General features: G+C 40.9%; 1 protein-coding gene across 1 annotated transcript in view; it reads right to left on the bottom strand.

Moving 5' to 3' along the window:
* Positions 1 to 2,509: 2,509 nt before the first annotated feature.
* The window catches only part of LOC104333163 (complement receptor type 1), a 37,379-nt gene continuing 20,340 nt past the window's right edge, over positions 2,510 to 19,548 (bottom strand). The window contains 20 exon segments of the mRNA XM_075442916.1: positions 2,510 to 4,412; positions 6,323 to 6,428; positions 8,258 to 8,324; positions 9,030 to 9,056; positions 9,376 to 9,567; positions 10,157 to 10,345; positions 11,323 to 11,505; positions 12,293 to 12,499; positions 12,904 to 12,989; positions 13,699 to 13,795; positions 14,006 to 14,197; positions 15,220 to 15,423; positions 15,467 to 15,598; positions 15,769 to 15,780; positions 15,964 to 16,169; positions 16,826 to 17,014; positions 17,275 to 17,350; positions 17,514 to 17,543; positions 17,780 to 17,959; positions 19,210 to 19,392. Of these exon segments, the coding sequence (XP_075299031.1) occupies positions 6,338 to 6,428; positions 8,258 to 8,324; positions 9,030 to 9,056; positions 9,376 to 9,567; positions 10,157 to 10,345; positions 11,323 to 11,505; positions 12,293 to 12,499; positions 12,904 to 12,989; positions 13,699 to 13,795; positions 14,006 to 14,197; positions 15,220 to 15,423; positions 15,467 to 15,598; positions 15,769 to 15,780; positions 15,964 to 16,169; positions 16,826 to 17,014; positions 17,275 to 17,350; positions 17,514 to 17,543; positions 17,780 to 17,959; positions 19,210 to 19,392 (2,543 nt within the window). The 3' untranslated portion in view covers positions 2,510 to 4,412; positions 6,323 to 6,337.

The following is a 19,548-nucleotide window of genomic DNA, read 5'->3' as shown; positions in this document are numbered from 1 at the left end:
TCACATGGTGGCTTAGATTTTCCCACTTTGTATCTAGCACCATTTGAAATCAGTGTTCTAGGAGCAAGAATTACAGCGTGGGAGGAGATCAAGCAGCTGCTAACTTCACCGACGGCCTCTACTCCTTAAAACAGCACTTTATCCAATGCTTATTTTTTTGCCAGCCATCCACTTTGTAACATCATCTGATTTCTAGACACTTCTACAACCACTGTATACACCCTCTCAAGTTAGGGCCACAACAGGAACAGCTTCCTTCAAATGTATTTCTACTTAATAAACAATGGATATTGAGTTAAAGTTGTCCAGAGTAAAGTGATCCGAAAATTGCATGAAAACCAACATAGTACTTCTTGCACCTTGACAGGCAGAACACCTTTCCTTTCTTATACAATCACTAGGATCCTAACATTTACTTTACTAACTTCAAGCAATTGTATTTCCAGTCTGTGCTTGGGGACTCTATTGCCATAGAATTATCATTCCATAGCTCCCAGAGACTTGCTCTGCAAACACAGAAAGAAATTCTCTCCAACGATTCGATCTCAGCAGCTAAACACAAAAGTGCCTTCAGCAATCACGATGATGTCACACTGGTACACACAGAATCCACTCCGTTTTCTATATTCATTTTTTTAAGTTTATTGCTGGTAACGTCTATTAGTGTTTCAGTAGACTTCCATACCCTTGCACCCAAACCACTAAAATGAAGCTGAACTGTTTTTGCTTGACCTCGCTATTGTCAAACACGTTGTTATACACAGAAAAGATGATCGCTGCCTGGATGAAGCATTTGATCAGACCACTGAATAGTCGTCTTTAAAGAATGTGTAGCTGTCATCTACAAGAGGATTCTTCTCTGAGCCAGGAAAATGTCTCTTACACAGGCTGACCGATTTCTCTTGGTGTTCAGAGTCTCAGTTTTTGTCTAGCACCATTTGAAATCGGTTATGATGTAGGGGGAAAAGCAACAGTAATGGAAAACGTCATTCCCCCGCCCCCCCAAAGTCCTTATAAATAAACACCACCAAAAGCATCATCTTGCTTCACAAACACGTATGGTATGCTTTTCTGTTCTCTGACCTGAACTTACACCTACAGGCTGAACATCCTGCACAAAAGGAGGACAGTCAGCATCACGTTCAACTAGGAGGGATGCTTAAAGAGAAAGCGAAGCATCTGTGCAAACACCTAACTAAGACTCTTCAACTCAAGCAAGCCAGGGCCCATGTGCGAGAGCACAGCCACTCAACCTTCTGACCAGTTTTATTCCATGTGCTATTTGTTTGCCTTAACCTGTTATTTACTCAGATTTTTTTTTTTCTTTTAAATAAAATTGTGTGCTACTTGGTATTGGGCTCTGTCTCAGGTAGACAGATTACATGTTTCCCTGTTGGACAAGATCTAACTGCTGCAAGTCTCTTCATTTCAGTCCCCAGCTGCACCTGCACCACCCGGTACAAACCATGCTCAGAGTCAGCATTTACACTGATTTTAAGTGTAACACCGCGAAACCTACCAACCACTGACACTTCACGCTACTTAACATGGTATTAAACTAGGTAACACCGTACCCACCTTTTGTTACTTCCACTGTGAGAACACAGCTTATTCTACCAGTAGATGGCAACAACACATTTTTATTACATTCAGCCTTTTTCGTAGCATGAAGTTCCTGTGTTCATGACTTAATTATCAGCTCCAGATTCTAAAATGAAGTGATTCGTCTGGGGCTGAGTTTCAGAAAAGCGGTGCAGAATTCATTACAATTAGGACAAATTAATTTGTAGTGTTTAAGTCAAATTGCCTAGTAGCTGCCTAGTAGTTGCTACTTGCTCACTGCAATCCCAAAACTTCACAGACTGTAAACCTGTGTAGTCTACACACTGTCATCATTTGCGGTCCACACCAACCGATTCTGACTACCACAACCACTAATAAAAAAAAAATGGCATGTTATTTTTCTATTCCACCCTCTGAAAGGCTTCATTCTAAGGCAGTTGACTCACACATGTCTTCGCAAAGAAAAGTAAATACATTTTGAGTGTGAACCTCATACAATTAAAAACAATCACATTCTGCTTAACATTTTACTTAAACGCCTAAGCTCTGTTCCCTAAGGATGGCATCTGTCACACACTGGAGCAAAGTGCCAGAACGCTCTCTGGACTTTGCTCTTGACTCGGTGTTGCATCAGAACAGCCACACAATAACAACCTGCCTCTTCTCCATCAAGCTTTTACGAAGTTTTTCAGGAGTGAACACTGTAAGGTTCTGGAGATTCTCGGAAATTCTCTGCACTTCCAAAGAAAACCAAAAAGGCTATGAGACTGCTCAGCAAAATAAAACACATTCTCTACACTATCATTTAGTAATCCTGTGCACAAACTGCAAACTTCAATCTCAACAGTTACCACCTAATGCAAGTTTGGTACATGAAAAATCATCTTAAGAATAATGGGAAAACAGCTGCTTACCACGTGACAAATGAAAGACAAACACTTACCACTAAATAATTTAACATTTTTATTTGTATTATTACAAGTCATCACTAGTCTTTACATCCAGAAAAAAGTGTAAAAATAAGGCCATATTTACAGTTATTTCACTTTAGCATTAAGTGCATTTCACCGTATTTTAAAACATTGAAGATGCCATACATAATCAGTCTAGCTAGTGACCAACACACTCAATTCCCAGTATATTATTATAGTGTTTACAAACAATTATCAAACTAGGTATCAGCTAGGCAATGAACAGCAAGCCATTCTGTCTAGCCAAACCCCCTTTTTAATAGCCAGAACTCCAACAATGCAGCTGCTGGGATTGTCCCAAAAAGCCCTATAAAGCCCTAAATAGTTCTATGTTATTCACACAATCTGTTCACAACAGTGGAGAGCAGTGCCAGTCTACCGCAGACAAGCAAGAATAGTTTAAATGCTGCCTCAGCCGTCTGAAGTGAGGCAATTTGGTTTTTCTGGGAAAATTGGTTCTTATAAGCTGCCTGTACATTGATAGCCAACTCATCGAGATTCACAAAGCCAAAACCTGCCCTAATTAAGCTTTTGGGTTTTATGAGGAATTAGCAATAGCTATCACTGCACATTCGAGTCTCAATTCATGGCAAATGCTGTGATGGGAGCTCCGGGAGTCAGTCTTGACTAGAACACTTCATGAAGCAAGCAGCTACCGAAAGACAGACCACATCTACCGCCACCGCCAGCATACCCACTCCTCTACTCCCGCCACTAAGCTGGTTTGGTCTTCATACCATGAAAAGAGAAAGGAGTCAGACAGGGAAAGGCTTCTGTTTCTCAGCAGATATCTGCTGCTAAATCTAGCATTACAGAGCTAGATTTAGCGTCGCAGTCTGTATACAGAGATTTGAAACGCTATATGTGGAATATATGATTTCAAGTAAAAAAGTAAGGAAGTGAGATCCATACAGCACACTTTCTATCCTGAAAAGCAACAAAATTATCTCCGAAATTGACATCAAGGCTCAATAAAAATCAAGCGTCCTAAGGAATTCATACTGTGTGAGAAAGCTACCATTGATTCCTCAGCAGTTCCTTTAATTAGGGACCTTCTGACAACAGGCCAACGAATTCAAAGGACAGGAGATACCTCTGCTATAGAAACCTTCAGCTTTCCATTCCAATGAACCCATTTTTATAGTCTTTCTGGGACTATACCAAAGAGCCAGAAATACATATGGCTTTTTTCCTTTCTTAAAGGCAATCAAAAAAGCTATGAAACTCCAATTTAAAGGCACATTTTAATTCATTAGATACACAGAAACCAACTTTGGCAAACAAAGAGGTAGTGTATGTAAGATCTAAACTCTGATAGTTTAAAAAAGACATAGCCTTAAATGGCACCAATCTCTTACGGAAATTTATAATAAAACATTTCAGAATACAAAAGACAACATAATCACTTATACCACCTCAAACCGCAAAAATGAACGAGAATGGGATTTCAGTGAGCAGAACTAATATCGGATAGTCTTCTAAGAAAAGAGGTAGCACTGAAGGCAGCAGGCAGCAGCAGCTGGCACTATGACAGTGATACGTCCAGTACTCCCGCCGACAGAGACACTCTTGCATGCTACGGGTATGTGCCTTTGAGACTATTTCATGTACACAGAAAAGACAATATGAGTCGCCCATGAGGAAACGCAGAGATATACATATATAATTTCTTTTTACCCTATTAATGATCTCCTACTACAATTAATCAGTAGTATCAGACACAGTACAAGACATTGATCTATAGAAACTCAATGCAAGTGCAATCATTTTCCATTTCTGATAGGTATATACAACTGCAAATCCCCTCTCACCCCCCAAAAAGGCATTCATGCTTTACACGTCTTATATTCGGCAGAATATGGAGTGCTGTCACATTTCCTACAAACAAAAAAACAAGTCAAATCAGAGATTTTACATTTAAATAGTTTTTACATTTATTCTAAAAGCACATCCTTAGTTTTATCATTAAATCATCCTTGTACGTTCCCTTCTTACTAAGCACTGCTAGACTGAGCAGACTTTTCTTCATTCCATCCACCAGACTGTTAAGAATGACCCACGGAGTACAACAGCATTTGATCCAAATGGATCGTTTCAAATGATGAACGGACCATGCCCGAGTATTAACAAAAACTGAAAACAGACACAACAGTCACAGGATTCCTAACTAATTTGGAGGCTACATCAGGAGCATCCCTTATAATTTATTTTAAATAGCGTATGTTGTTTAGTACATTTTATAACCAGAAGCTGAATATTAGTTTTGAGAATTTTGATTTTGTAGTCCACTAACAGCAAATTTACAATACATAAACATATAAGGATTAAAATTCATAATTACATCCACATATACGTGTTTCCAAGTTCTTGAATAACTCCTGCTTTGCTTTATAGAAAAAAAACCCATACCAAACCTCTGCACTATTACTCTAGGTCTCTCGGGAGTTCTAGATACTACTAAGAAAAACTCAGGCATTAATAGTGTGTACACACACCAGACCATTAATTTCTCTTACAACTGTCATGTGGAAAAGACAGAATAGAATAGAGTTCTTATTTCCAATCCTATCTCTTGATTTTTTCCTCTCTCCAAAAATAAGGCCAACTAACCTAGACAAATAATCTTATCTCAGTTAGAAACATCTTACTTCAGAGGTAAAGACGATATTCCTTAATCCATATATTCTGGAAGAAACTCCAAGCTTAATTTTCATCTATATACCATCTTAAACTTCTCAAAAATATTGAAAAGTCACTTGTTCTTCAAAAGTAAATAAATTCAAGACCTTTGCATTAAGTTAGAATAAGAAATGTAACATTTCAATCATTACCTTCTCAGAATCTGTGCAATGGAGAAAAGCGACTCAAATGTACTAGTTTACAAAGTATTTGTAGTGCAAACTCTAACTGTAAAGGCACAAGTGACGAAACACTGACAAGGAATGGTCAAACTAAGCTGTGCTGTCTTAAATCTGTTCTGTTGTAACAAGGTTTGAAGAGTTAGGTTTTTGAAAGAGCTAATTTGAGCCTACACAAGTGCAGGAGCAATCCTAACTATCATCAAATGCGTCTGGCTACTGGACTAAGCACTAGTTTAAGGCACAGGACAGGAAATCAGTTCCAAACAAGTAACTGTATTTCGACCTTTTTTAGGGCTACAGAACTCCGAATCTGAAAAAAAGAAATCACCTTTTTATAAAAAGGTTTAAAACTAAGACCTTGTTTGCACCTTCATTTACTTTATTTTTCTTATGGAAAGCAGAAAACACAGATGAGTCAGTAATTCTGCAAGAGATGCAGTCTGGTTTTCTCTGAAGGGATGCACACTACCTTCATAACCCTAGTGTCCCAGTCATGCAGCAAAGGTGGTTTCCAGCTCCAACAGTGTTCTAATTAACAGGGAATTATACTATTAGCTAACAAAAGTAACACAACACTGGAATCCATTCCACATTACTGAAACAGGTGCAAACATTCTACTGAGTACGTATACAGTTTCTATCTTAAAGAAAAATATGTTACTCAGTCTTTAAAGACAATCCAAAACTAAGATATGTGATATGCAATCGCTGGAAGCGATCATTTACGACAGTGAACAATAATTCTTTGCTACAGATGCTATTCTCCCAAAATGAACGAACGGTTATCATAGTCTTTCCTATAGGAAACTGTAGAATCTAACTAGCTGTGAACTTCACTTCTCCTGAAATTCTAAGTAAACCATAATAAAAAAAAAAAAGACACTTAGGCTTCATTGCAAAAGTCCAAATTAAGTGGAAAGTGTATACCTTTTTAAGATTCAATTAATTCATTTGTGCAGTTTCTTCCATCTCAGCTGGCACATTAGTTTTTAAAATACATGTTTCCTTGCAACTCTCGTCAACTGTATACGAGCTGAACAGCAGAAGGGGAAAAAGGTCTAATTGAATGTCCTATAGAACTGGCAGATGAAACACACAAAGAGAGGGCAAGAGAAGATTTTTGCTGTAATGTGAAGACTACAACCCAGCAAGTATGAGGTGCTGGAAGCACAACAGCTCACAAAGACCCAGCTACATTGGGAACCCAGAAAACTAAACAGGGAGATCTAGGCCTTAATAAAAGCAGATTAGATCGAGGTTTTCAGACAAGAAAGAGGTTTAGTAGTCAGATGTTCACAGCAAGGAAGCTTGAGGAAAGCATTGGGCGCAAGAAGACTTCTCATGTTGTAAAAGCTTCAGGAATATAACATTTTCTGATTTTTGATGATGTTGCTTCAGATCCCTCCTCCTCTCTACACCCTGAGAAGTCTCTCCACAGATGAGGGCAGAAAGTGCTGCCCTAATACTATTAACTCCCGTGTACTCTTATTTGGACCAGCCAGACTGCAGATTATCCAAGTCATGGATGAAAAGCCATTGCTCAAAATGCAATGAATTACTCAGCAGCACACAGGCACGCAGCCACTCTGCTTACAGGGCCACTCTGGCCCTTGCAACGATACTGCACTGCCTATGCGGAAGATACTAAGGCGAAAACCTCACTGGATATAATCTGGCTTCAAGGTTCTCCCAAGTAGTACTGTCTGTATTTCATTACAAACATGAACCGCAGGAATATTTCCTCTGGTTTGCTTTATTCATAGCATCCCTTCCTTTGCTTCACGTACCCCAGATAAAGTCCAACAGATTTTGTTAAATGGTAAGTCAGTTATGATGAGATGCTTATCATACCATTCTACGTGTACCACCTAACTTGCTCTGAATTTTCAGTATTTTGCGTGTTACAAACTATTTGTCCAACAGGCTTTTTTCAAGAAAATAAGACATCACTGCAAGAAGCAATGCAGAGAGGCATTTAAATCTCCTGCTACCCTCCATGAAAAACAACACATAACAATCAGTTATTTTGAAGATAAAGTTCAAAGGGCCCTCCACATCTCATTAAAACCAGAAGAATGCTACTATTTGTGCATCTAATATTTTACAGTTAATTTTGCAACTCTTTATCATAGGGACACCAATCATTGGTGTTGCAGGAGAAAAAACTGAAGTGGATCCACACATTAAATATTCTAGCAGCAAAGCTGACTCTTTGCTTTTTCAAAGGCACAGAAATGGTTCAGGCCAATTTTTTCTTTTATGTTTTCCTTGTAACTAAGCCCATATTATTTTATTCAAGGTGCTTCTGGTCCGTAACACAAAACACAGTGGTTCTCCAGTTACCCTCTACTACTATTGGTACATCTTGGGTAGAAGAGAGGAAGCTCCTTAGTTCACCTCCAAGGCTTCCACTTCACATAAACCACTCCGGCTCTTAAAGCCTGTGAGACCTCGTGACGCCAGAGGGTATCCAAGCAATAAAGTAACACAAGCCCACACAAGCCAACACTGCCACTGGTTTTAAGGGGCAAACTGACATATTTTAGAACAGATGCAAACAGCAATTTCCTCAGCAAGGGTACCTATGCCAAATACAAGCTCAACAACAGGGTTTTTCCTTCCTTGAAATTAGTGCAAGTGTTAATTAGCAGCTTATGTGAACAGCAGATACAAAGTCAAGTACGTTGTTAGGCATTTTAGCATCCCATCAGCTGCTGTGGTAAGCTCACATACAATCAGATATTTGAAAAAGAAAGGGCAGATAAAGCTCAAGAAACTTACATACGCATTAGCATTGCTGTTTCTCAGTCATTTAGAAATTTGCAGTAATAACAACAACAACAACAAAGTAGGCTTACTCACCCATTTTGTGAACAGAATTTCTTATAGACCCAAAAGGCTGCCAGGAACAGCACAACTGCCACAATCACTTTGGGAAGAATTAAAAAAAGCCTTAGACTGATACAGATCATCTCTAGCTCACAAAAAAGCCTCAAAATTTTTTAGCAGAAATTAACAGTCTTCATCCACAGTCCTATACAATCCCTCTCCCTCAAAAAAAAACCCTAAATCCTTAAAGTTTGCATGGCTTATTTCACAAATATGTATTTGATGCTTTACTCGAGACCCTTCAAGATGGTTCAGCTCAACAGTGACCACCAAGATGGCAAAACCTCACCAGCTCAGTAACACTAAAACAGGTACATCAACAACCTAACATTATTTTTTATAAGTTTCTAACAAAGTCATAGGCTTACAAGACTGGGTAACAAATGCGAGGACAGCAGATGGACTACGCACTTTTGTTCACTGGCACAGTTATTTATCCACGCTTCCAGTAAAACCAAGCTTTGAAGAGTTTATGAAAGTGACCAAGTTGTGGAATACTGCCTTTGCAGTCTGACACATCACATACATGAAAAAAATACACATTTTACACGAAATTAACCTATAATTGCTAAATAATCTTAGCTTTTCTTGAACTATAAAGCTTTAGTAGACAAGCATTTTTAAAATAACCAAAACTCCAAAATCATGTTATATTACTGCAGTCACAGGTGACGACCAGAATATCAATTCCACAAAAAAAATACAATCCACTTTGTATCTTGTTCAGGTTTTGTAAGACACTTACCACAGATGATGGCCGTAATATACGCACCTAAAAACAAAGTGAATCAGTATCACAAGACGAACATAACGTGCTTCTTCTTTGAACATTATTATAAATACATTCACCAAGTTCTTTCAAATAGATCAAGCACTTCGTCAACACAATCCTTGCAGCAGGACAATTTACAGCATAACATTTATTTAACTTAAAGTATTCTTTTAAATGGATTTTACCAAAATCAACTTTTCTTACGCCAAAATAAAGAAGAAAGTCTGCATTAAATGGTTTCTCCTGAACACAGAACAATGTCCCTAGGAAGTCAAGATTCTGCTTCATTCTAGTAGAAATTCTTGCAGTTCATACTTACTCAGCTGGCAAGTTGGCACTCCAGGAATCCATCGGTTTTCTCCAGCATACTCAATACGAGCTTCACCATGTAACGTGTAGCCTGCGTAACATTCAATTGTAATAAAATCCCCGACAGAATATGACGGTTTTTGTCCATCAGTTACTCTACCATGATTTATTTTTGGAGTGAAACCAGAACTTATAGGTCCACCTGGAAGGGAGGGAGGAGAAAAGGAAATAAAGTCCAGGAACAGAGCTGGTACATGAAGTAGATTCAAGAAGTTGCCATCAAGAAGTCCCTACATTTGAGCGTCAGAAGCTCAGCCAATTCTTAAGACATTTCATATGCAAAGGCTTCCTCAAGGCTGCAGATACTGCTGCTGCTGATGGACATGGTTCACACACGTTAACAGAAATACATCTCAGCTTCATCAGGACAAACAGTTGCATCAAAGTAATGACAGCCTCTGTTTATATTATAACAGGTGATCACAGTGCAAAGTGAGGCAGAAACAAAGTCTGCCACCATCAAAGAAACAATCTTCAGAAAACACACACAGAACAGATCTTTCCCACTGGCTTTTGAATTTTACCAATTTCCATAACCAAAATTAAGACTGAACAAGGACCCCAACTCTGCCAAAAACTTTCCTCAGTTGCTGAAGCTCCACCCCACGACACCCACAACCCTACTAACCTAACCTGTCAGTGCCCTGCTGACAGACCTCTGACTTTCAGGGTCTGCACATTACAGAACTTGTCACTTTGCCCTTGATTTTACCAATTATGAGTTTACTCACATGTACAGTCCTGTAAAAAATTCCATATATTCTGTCCTTTACAAGTTACTGTCATCTCTTCAGTGCCATCAGGAAAAGTACAGTAAGCACTGCACTTTATCTGAACAGTCTCTCCTCCTTCATATACCGATTTCGCCGGAATCACTACTCCATGTGTGATCTTTGGGGCACCACATACAGCTTCAGTAACTAATACATGAATTTAAAAGTAAGTTTAGTGAAAACAAACTTTAAACATTTCATAATTCATTAACTCACTCCACAAATACATATTGCCTTTGTATGAGGAAAATAGATCAGCATATCTGAGTAGTTTACCACAATTTTAAGTATAAAAGTTTAATTTAGAGGACTTTAAAGATTTTAACATCACTGTGGTGATTCATTAAGGTAATACGATCTTATTATGTGGCAGCTAAGAAATCTGTGTTTGTTGGTTAATTATTTTTGTAAGCTCTAGAATCATTTCCCGGTGCCTTATCGACTCATTCATTAATGGAACACCCAAACATACTCTTTGCATAAGTGGTTCTCATTCTTGAGAACTCATTATTAGAATATGTACGTAAAAAATTCTCTCACTGTATTCTACAACATTCCCTCTAGTACAGAGAGGAAGGCGAAAGGTTACAGGAAGTGCTCCGCAACCTCCCCAGCCCTGCAAATTAGTCCTGACTTAACAAACTGTCTGGTCAAAACATAACAAGATAATACACCCCATACAAGATGCCCGGAAAGTAAGAGTTGAAGAGCCGCGTAAGAGAACACAGACACATAATGGTTTTGATTATTCTAGAGGGACACCATAGGATTCCTCATTGTGCATATTCCTGTCTATCAGAATTCAGAAGCACATCTTTTCTCCTGTATTTACACATGAAATCACTAGAACAAACACCACGATGCTATGACGACGCAGTAGCATCACAGTATGTCCATGCCACAGCTTCTGTACGCATGTCTGTAACACAACTCACTCTCATCCAAAAACTCTTTGGAGTTGAGTCACTCCAGCACCTAAAATGGTTGCCCATAGATGAGGCTCCGTATCAACGTCCTTAGTTTCTGATTTTCAACTACAGCGTTATGATTTTAAATTATAGCTAGGACAGACTTACAACATTCTCAACACACAAGAAAAGTTAGATTCTTATTTAAAGGCTTACTTTTTTCACAAGTTGGCTTTGAAGGAGACCAGGCATTATTTGCTTCACAGGTAATTGTATCCTGTCCGATCATGAAATAGCCTGGATCACACTGAAACATGACTGAGTTCTTATAGCTATAAGAAGGTCCAAATCCAGTTATTTTCCTTCCGTTTTCTATTTTTGGGTTATCACATTTGACCACTGAAATAGGGAAAAGAAAACCAGCTCTGAAACGTTTGTTAACAGCATCTTTCAACAGACACAGCATCCTTTTACTACTTCTACATCTCTCTGATTCCTCAAACTGTTTTGAAGGTGCTTTGTAAAAAAACTATTCTTTTCAAGGTACAGAAGGTCCTTGTTTTAAGCTACTGAGTTGTAACAGCACACAGTCAAATAAGAAACGGTAATAATTGATATAATCACATACCCCTTCCAAAAGACATACTCCTGTAAAGCGGCAGAATTTCAGAAAACAAAGTGATATTGATTAGGGCTCAAATGACAACATGCAACCACCTGGTATTTCTCCCTACGGCTGCATAGCGAGACTTCCTGCTTGCTGGGCTTTGCATTTATTTCCACATTTGCATAGTAGCTGTGTTTAGAGTTCTTCCTTACCTTTTTACTATTCATAATCTAGCTCCCACATTCTTGCTCCTTACACAATTTTTCTTCAGCTACCCAGGCTTTCTGGTCTCTCCGTTCCTTCACTTTGCCTTTGTCACTTCTACCAACAGCATGCTCATACACATATTTTCGAAGTTTTAACTTAAATTTTAGCTGTATTCTGTATCATAATTGATCAATATCATGTAGCTGATCTGACCTCCACTGGAACTGCATCAAATTTAGTACCAGAGGATCTGTTACTTCTTTTCTACAGGGAAGTCCATTTCCCCCCAACCCTTCCAAAAAAAGGGACAGATCTTTAAGTTTGGGAGTCACACAGGCTATAATAAAGTAGTATATTAAAAATCCCAACAACCTCTACATTGTGGAGGTGGTTCACTCCAAACTCCATTTGAGTGTGCATCATATGTGCAGAAAATAGTAGATGGGCCAATCAGCGAGAAGGGATCCTCGCCGTTTTTCACATCATCACATGTATAGGTTACGGATGTTTGATAAACGTAGCTATCTGCTTCCGTGTAGCGCCCGTTGGCTATACGTGGAGGTGGTTCACAAGGAACTCCTAGAAATAAATTACACAAATTAGTCAAGAGAATTTTGCTGTTACCTTGTTCACCTCAGAAACAGTGAGCCTTGATTTTCAAGTAAATTCATTTAAAATCCAAAACATAGCTACTTCTAAGACAAACTGTGGTTATAACTGAGAGTTACTGATGGTCATTTATTATAGGGAGTCTCAGTTTCAAGAAGTTGACTTTAACTAGTATGAGGAGCTAATTACCACAATAACTGGTATTTTTCAGTAGTCACTGCTCAGGCACACCCCCACTAGTTCCAAAAAAATAAAAGTAAAAACCAGTCCTATTTTACCATCATTTCTTGTACTGGAAAGTTTATGGCACAGCTGTTTTAAAATGAACTACCACCATCTCTATATAAACTTAAACATGGCAGTAATTTACTTACTTTCACAGAAAGGAAGATCTCTGTCCCAGTCAACACCTTTATTTTTAATTACACAGGAAATTTCATTAGTTCCACGTAATCTGTATCTAGACAGGTAAAAATTTTTAAATAGGTGAAACTTTAGAAATCTCTCATTTCTTCAACAAGCAGCCAGAAACTTTGTTTCTACAATTCTGTTCTGTGATTATGGGGACATGACATACCAAATTTTTGTTGTAATGAGAATAGTATCTTATTTTTTTATATTTTGCTAACAGTCTCAACTTTGAAAACAAGAGAGAAGCAAATAACATGTCACTAAACGAACTGATGTAAGTCTTGCCATTTTAAGATATGTACCCTCTAATACTAATGCCCTAGAGTTACAAATATTTAAAAAATAAGCTGTTAAAAGGAAAGGGAGGAAAAAACCTTGCAAGAGGTTAGTGCTTCTGACTTCACTTGCTATGTACAGACAGATGGGCTACTGTTCAATATAATAATGAAGGGTGATGAATACATATATTTATTCCCTCTGCCACAGGAGCATTAAAAGAAGTCATTAGAGGTAATACTCTAGTTTTTGCTCTACAGAATCTCACTAAAAAGCTTAAGCCTTGGTTAATGCAAACAGCAAGTAAAATCAGGGAATCACATCAAATTTAACTGTAATTTCATTTGCTCCAGGTAGAATTCAGGAAACATTTCAAGTCAGAACTGGAATGAAATCTGCATAAGAAAAACTGATGTTTGGCTGAAATCTGGTTTAAACACAGAAAATGAAAGAGGATTCATTCACTTCACCAAAATACTTACCCTCCTTCACAAGACAAAGTAGCTGTTGAACCAAATGCAAGATCCGTCACGTTAATAAAACCATGTTCTAATTCTCCTGGATGGTTACACTTTCTCTCTATGGGGAGGGGGAAAGAAAAGAAAAAAAAAAAGTCTACATCTTTGCAGTTATATACAAAGACTACGTCTTTGGCATATCTTCCTTTCACAGTCATTAGCATTTTTCAAGCTTTGTTTAATATATTACAAAATACTAATTCACACTCGAAAACAACTAAAATCATTAAATATCAAAAGGAAAAAGCAAAAGAGCTCATGCTCACATTACCCGTACAGAACTGCTCTGTGGGTGACCACTGTAAGTCTTCACCACACGTACGATCTAACGATCTTCCGGGGATTCGCATATACCCCGGCCGGCAGACGTACGACACCGTGGTTGCAACAGGAAATCTCGACATCATGCTGAAACGCTCCTCGAGCTCCGCATACTGCAGCCTGTCCGGGGGATCACACGTGTCTGTCAGAGTCAGAGGAAGGAAAAAGCAACACACGGTCTTGTCACCAAGAAGAAACACAAGTTGAGGTATAACAGCATAGAAGCCAGGCTAATTCAGCAGGTTTTAAGGACTTATCAGTAAATCAAACAGGTGACATTCCTAAGAGCTGTCTGTGTACTTAACTAGGTTTCCTTTTTTTAATTTATATTTTAATTGTATCAACTATATACTAGTACAGGTTACTTATTATTTTCTCAAATCCTTCTTTAGCATTCTACCCAGACAATGCATTTCCTTCCAGTTCCTAGTTTTCGCCTGTTTGCCTTATTCTTGTAGATAAACACACGACTTAATTCACCGTATACCCACCTGCAGCAGCACGCCTGTTTAGCTTGCTGCAGGATAAACAACCCAACCAACCACACTCATACAGTTAATTTTCTTTTCTAAACCAAAAGGCCAGGTGGATCGTGCCGGGAAACTCAAAGCCAGCGACACGACCCACCGGCGCCCGACGGACCCAGGGCCGGCGAGAGCTGCCAGGGCCCAGCTCCACGCTCCAGGCCTCACCGACACACCCCAACACCTCGCAGCCCGGCCACTAACGCCAGATCCGCCCGGCCTTCGCAAGGCCCGCACACACAGGCCGTCACCTACGCGACGATACCTCCCAGTTTCCTTCCCAATGCGTTTACAGCACTGTTTAGAGGTTTACCAAGCCTGACAAGAAATTCAAACCCCAAACTGCGGGTCAGACCCAGCACGCACCGGCACCACAGCCACCACGCCTATCTCCGCGACACAACCTTTCTCCCACCCCTTCGCCCCAAACACCACCGAAACCGCCCGTTAAACCCGTTGTTTCCGCCACCGTTTCCTTCTCCCTCCCCGGGCGGCCGCGCAGGCCCCGGGCCCCCCGCCCTCAGCCCGGCAGCACCCGCGGGGCCGGGGAAGGGCAGGACGAGCTCCCTCCCTCCCCCCGGTCGCTCTCGGGGATGGGAGGCCCCCCCCCCCCCTCAGCCCGTCCCCCCTCGTTGCTCACCCTGAGCCCACGTCCCGCCGAGCCCCGCCAGCAGCAGCGCCAGCAGCAGCCCCCGGCAGCGCGGCGGCCCCATCAGCGCGGGCGGCGGCTCCCGCCCCGCGCCCCTCACTGAGGCGACGGCGGAGACGCAGCGCGGGGCCGGGGCGCATGCGCGGTGGCGCGCACCGCCCCCTCCCTTTGAGGCGGCAGCCGCCATGGCGGGGCCTTTCAGCGCCGGGGGAGGGGCGGGGCCGGCCGGGCCCGTTACATGGCGGCGGGGCCGCCGGCGCTCCCCGCACCCGGCGGGCGGGGTCGGGTTTCCCTCTCTGTTGCCCCGGAGGAAGCGGGGGCGGCTGCGCGCAGTGAAGGCCGGCAAAGGCCGATGCCGAGTGAGAGAGGCCTGTGTGCCCGCCGGGGGGGAACAGCCCTGCTCAGGCCTGCTGCTCCTGGGAAAGACCAGCCGCCTGTATTTGAAAAAGAAAATGGCTTAAAACTATAGATGGATGCAGGAGAGACAAAACCCTCATTGTCCCACATTCAGCTTTTATTAGGTTGGTAGAGGAACCCTACCAATCAGCGTTCCTGGAAGAAAACACAGAGCAGCGTCTGGGGAACGCAGTTGCTGTTAAGGGCATCTTTGGTTTAACAAATTGTGACTTCCCCAGGTGCAGAGGAAGGTTTTCACGGGTTTTTCATGGGGTTTGCAATTGCCGAAAGGTGTAGGGTTTTCAGAGCACGGAAGTCCCTTTGAAACAGCATCCGTACTTGAACTTTGAACAGCTTGAACTTGGTTAGATCCCTGGGCTGATTTAATTAGCGGGAGCAGAAGGAGCATTAATGTTGATTCCAGTAAAGTGCCTTTTTCACCACCGAACTTCAGTCCCGAGGTAGCAATGGCTTCCAGGCAGCCTGCAGCCGCTCCCTGCCGCGGAGGGTCCAGCGCCGGGCTAGCGGCAGCACGGGGGTCCTGCCTAGGAAACAGAGCACATCCTGGTGTAGAAATGTCCTCTTTTCACACCCATGTCTAGAGATTACATCATCGCTCAGAAAGGGAGGAGGCTTTCTGGGAAATGCATGGTTTCAAAGGGGGAATTCTTTAAAACCAGCTTTTAAAAAAAAGAGAGCTAATATTTACAGGTGCGATTTTGTAGTCAAAGCTGATTATGTTCAGAGTGCTGCTAACAGTGAAAATTAATTGTTATCTGTGATAGATTCAGCATAGAAAGTAGATTCGCCTGTAAGTAAAAATGTCATTGCAATAAGTGTAAAAGCAAGTGAAAACCCCCAAAGGCCTAGCTCAGCGTCCTTTTCTTGGGCTAGTGCTGTTATTTTTAGAGAGGAAGCTCTCCTGTAATCCTTACAAAACAAATGCAAGTTTATGTCAGAAGCAAAGCACAGCCTGAAAGTCTGACCCATGGCTGTCATCTATTCCGGTTATGGAAAAGGAAACGCACATTAGGTGTGGTGCCTAGAACAATATCTGGATTCAATTCTCTAGATTTCAGGGGAGGTGTATGAAAATTTAAGACTTATCTGTATGAAGTCAGAAAGAAAAATAGTATGTTTAAAAAAACCTGTATGTTTAAAACAGTGTCTTTTACTTAATCCGCAAAAGAAAGCATCGTACCAGAAGACTGAGGGGAAAGAGTTTTCATCTTGAATGACTATGTTGGAACAACTCAAGTTTGCAACTATAACTGACATTTTATGTTGAGGAATATAAATCCATACCTTCTGCGGAAGACATGAACATTTCTGTTCAGTTCTCTGGTCCAGAGGGGTTTGGTGACTGTAGTTTTCATACGTACGATAGTAGCTAAGTGAAAAAGAAGAAAACAGTGAACAGTATTGGTTTGTAAAAGAACACTCAGGTTGGTTTCCTCTTAGTAAGAGCATCTTGAAATTAAACAACGCAACCGCACCATCAATTCCAGGTTGCTGTGCCTGGTACAGTTTGCAAGGGTGAGCTGAAGATACAAAATTACAAGACCCGGGCACACTTCAACTGTGTAAAGTGCATAAAACTTGGGACTTGGCAACAAAGGATGTGAATGAACATCCTGAAGACCGCCTTACCCTTCCTTCTGCTTAGAAATAATTTTCCAGACAATGCCTGTCCCCAGGAGAAGCAGGACCCCTGCAGCTGCGGCTCCTGAGAGAGAAGAGCACGTATTATTCTCACTGTATGTTTCAAAGTGTATCAGCACAAAAGACGTAAGGAGGCATAGCTTCAAAGCAAGCCAGGGAAACGGTGCCTCTGAGGCCACTGCATAAAGTTAAAGGCCTGGCCACAGAGATGTTTCTGAGCTGCTTACCTAGGCCTACTGAACCAGACTTGTGTGATGCTGAAGGGAAGAGAGAAAGAAAAATCAGCAAACTGTTCTAACAAAACACGGTGTTTCTCACCTGTAGTTAATCACTGTATCAATAAGGCTTTTACTGCTAAGGCCTACCATACAGGATTTCTTAAAAACCACACCATTATATATATGCACATTTTTAATATGGAAATATATTTGCATATTTAAAAGTATCTTTGCATGTTTCTGTTTGCTCTTTGCTTTGTTCACATTTCACTCACTCAGTTTACAGGCTGGTATGGGAGGGTCCCAGCTGAAGTCCTCTTGGCACTGAATCTGACTGATGCCTTCCAACGTGTAGCCATCATCACATTCAAGAGTGATGTTAGTCCCAGAGCGATAAGTATTTCCTTTTATGGCTTTCTTAACACCTTGAACTTCTGGGAATACGCATCTGATCTCTGAAATTAGAAGTAACAAAAAAGGACATTCAATGAGAGGGAACATAAAATACAAGAAATACTCGCGCACGTGAATATTTGTACGGATCAGCTACTGCACACTGATATGGCAGATGGAAGATCACGTGTAGCAGGGGTATCTTGGGAGAAGCCTGCCAGAGAAAGAGATTTTTCTGATACTGGGCTACCAAAACAGTTGGAGAAGGAAAGGTGTAGCAGGGAAGAATTCTGTGGAAGCTTTAGAGCCAACTGCCTATAACCCACTTCTGGTCTGTAGAAGTCTCTTGCCCTTAAAAGATGTCACCAGCCATATTATTTATCAATAATCAGTTTACTATTAAGTCCAGCCAGCTAAGCTACTTATACCACTGATTTCAATTAAGTGAGTTAGTTTCTTGAATTTAAGCACCTTTCACAGTCCAAGCCCAAGAATTCTGGAGGAGAAGGTTCTCAGTGGAGACCAAAGGAGTAACGTCAACATTTAACTTTTACCCTTTGTTTTACATCTTTTTTTTTCATATTTATTTTTACTATCACATGTATTAGTTGCTAAAGACACTTCAAAACCACGAGAATGTGGAATGGCAGGGAGAGTTTTTCTGTGAGACTGCTTCCTTTAAAGAGCCTCTGACTTATTTACATAAGCATTTGGTGTGTTATTTCCTCTCACTGTTACCTCAGCGCCTTTCAGTTCTTGAGTCACTGAGGTGGGTGCAACTCCACCAAGGAAGCACCTTGTGTGGGTAATGAATTTATTCCAGTGAATGTCCAGTTTTCTGTGCAGGAACACCCACACTAGGAATCTTGTGACGTTCATGAAAGTGCTGTTAGTCAAGTTTCCCCAATGACTGACCTTCGCAGTGAGCTACACAGAAGTGCCAAGTCACAGATAGAGAGGTGTTTTCCAAGTAGGGAATAGTCAGACTCATGTGTAATCTACAAATCGTCCATCAGAGATCATCTGTATAATAATTTATATAGTATAATATAATAACGTGTAATAATTTCCTTTGTTTCCTGTTAGTCATAACTGGGGAGTGAGAAACAAAAATGGGAAGGAAAGGGAAGGGAAAAAGTTTTGACTGTTCTCCCAAGAGTAATAAGGTTTTAATGGAGGGAAGTTACTATACAACTCATTCATAGCAACGAGCAGAGATGGAAAACATGCAAGAATTAAACTTGTCTTCCAGAATTCGTGATTCTGCCACCATGAATTCCAAGCAACAAGAGCCAACTAAGCACTAACACACCTTTGCACTGAGGAGGAGGCTGGCTCCAGGTTCCTGAGACTGTGCAGTTGATGAAAGCATTCCCAACGAGTGAATAACCAGGATTACAGCTGTAGGATACAGATGCTCCATAGGAGAAAGTGTCAGAGATGTTGCCTTTGAGCTTCCCGTTGATGATGCTTGGAGGATGGCGACACTTCACAACTGGGAAGTCAGGGAGAGGCAAACAACAGCATTGACATGAGGATCCTGATGGACTGCCAGAGAGTAGCTAAGGCACTATGCCTTTGCAGCCTTGATTGTTCCCTTTTAATTTCTTCACCTAGGCTCAACAACTCATTTTGTAACCCTGTAACTCCA

The sequence above is a fragment of the Opisthocomus hoazin genome, chromosome 25 (assembly GCF_030867145.1).
Source record: "Opisthocomus hoazin isolate bOpiHoa1 chromosome 25, bOpiHoa1.hap1, whole genome shotgun sequence".
Classification (NCBI taxonomy): domain Eukaryota; kingdom Metazoa; phylum Chordata; class Aves; order Opisthocomiformes; family Opisthocomidae; genus Opisthocomus; species Opisthocomus hoazin.
The sequence above is the reverse complement of the archived record's forward strand: the minus strand, read 5'-3'. Positions and strand labels throughout refer to the sequence as shown.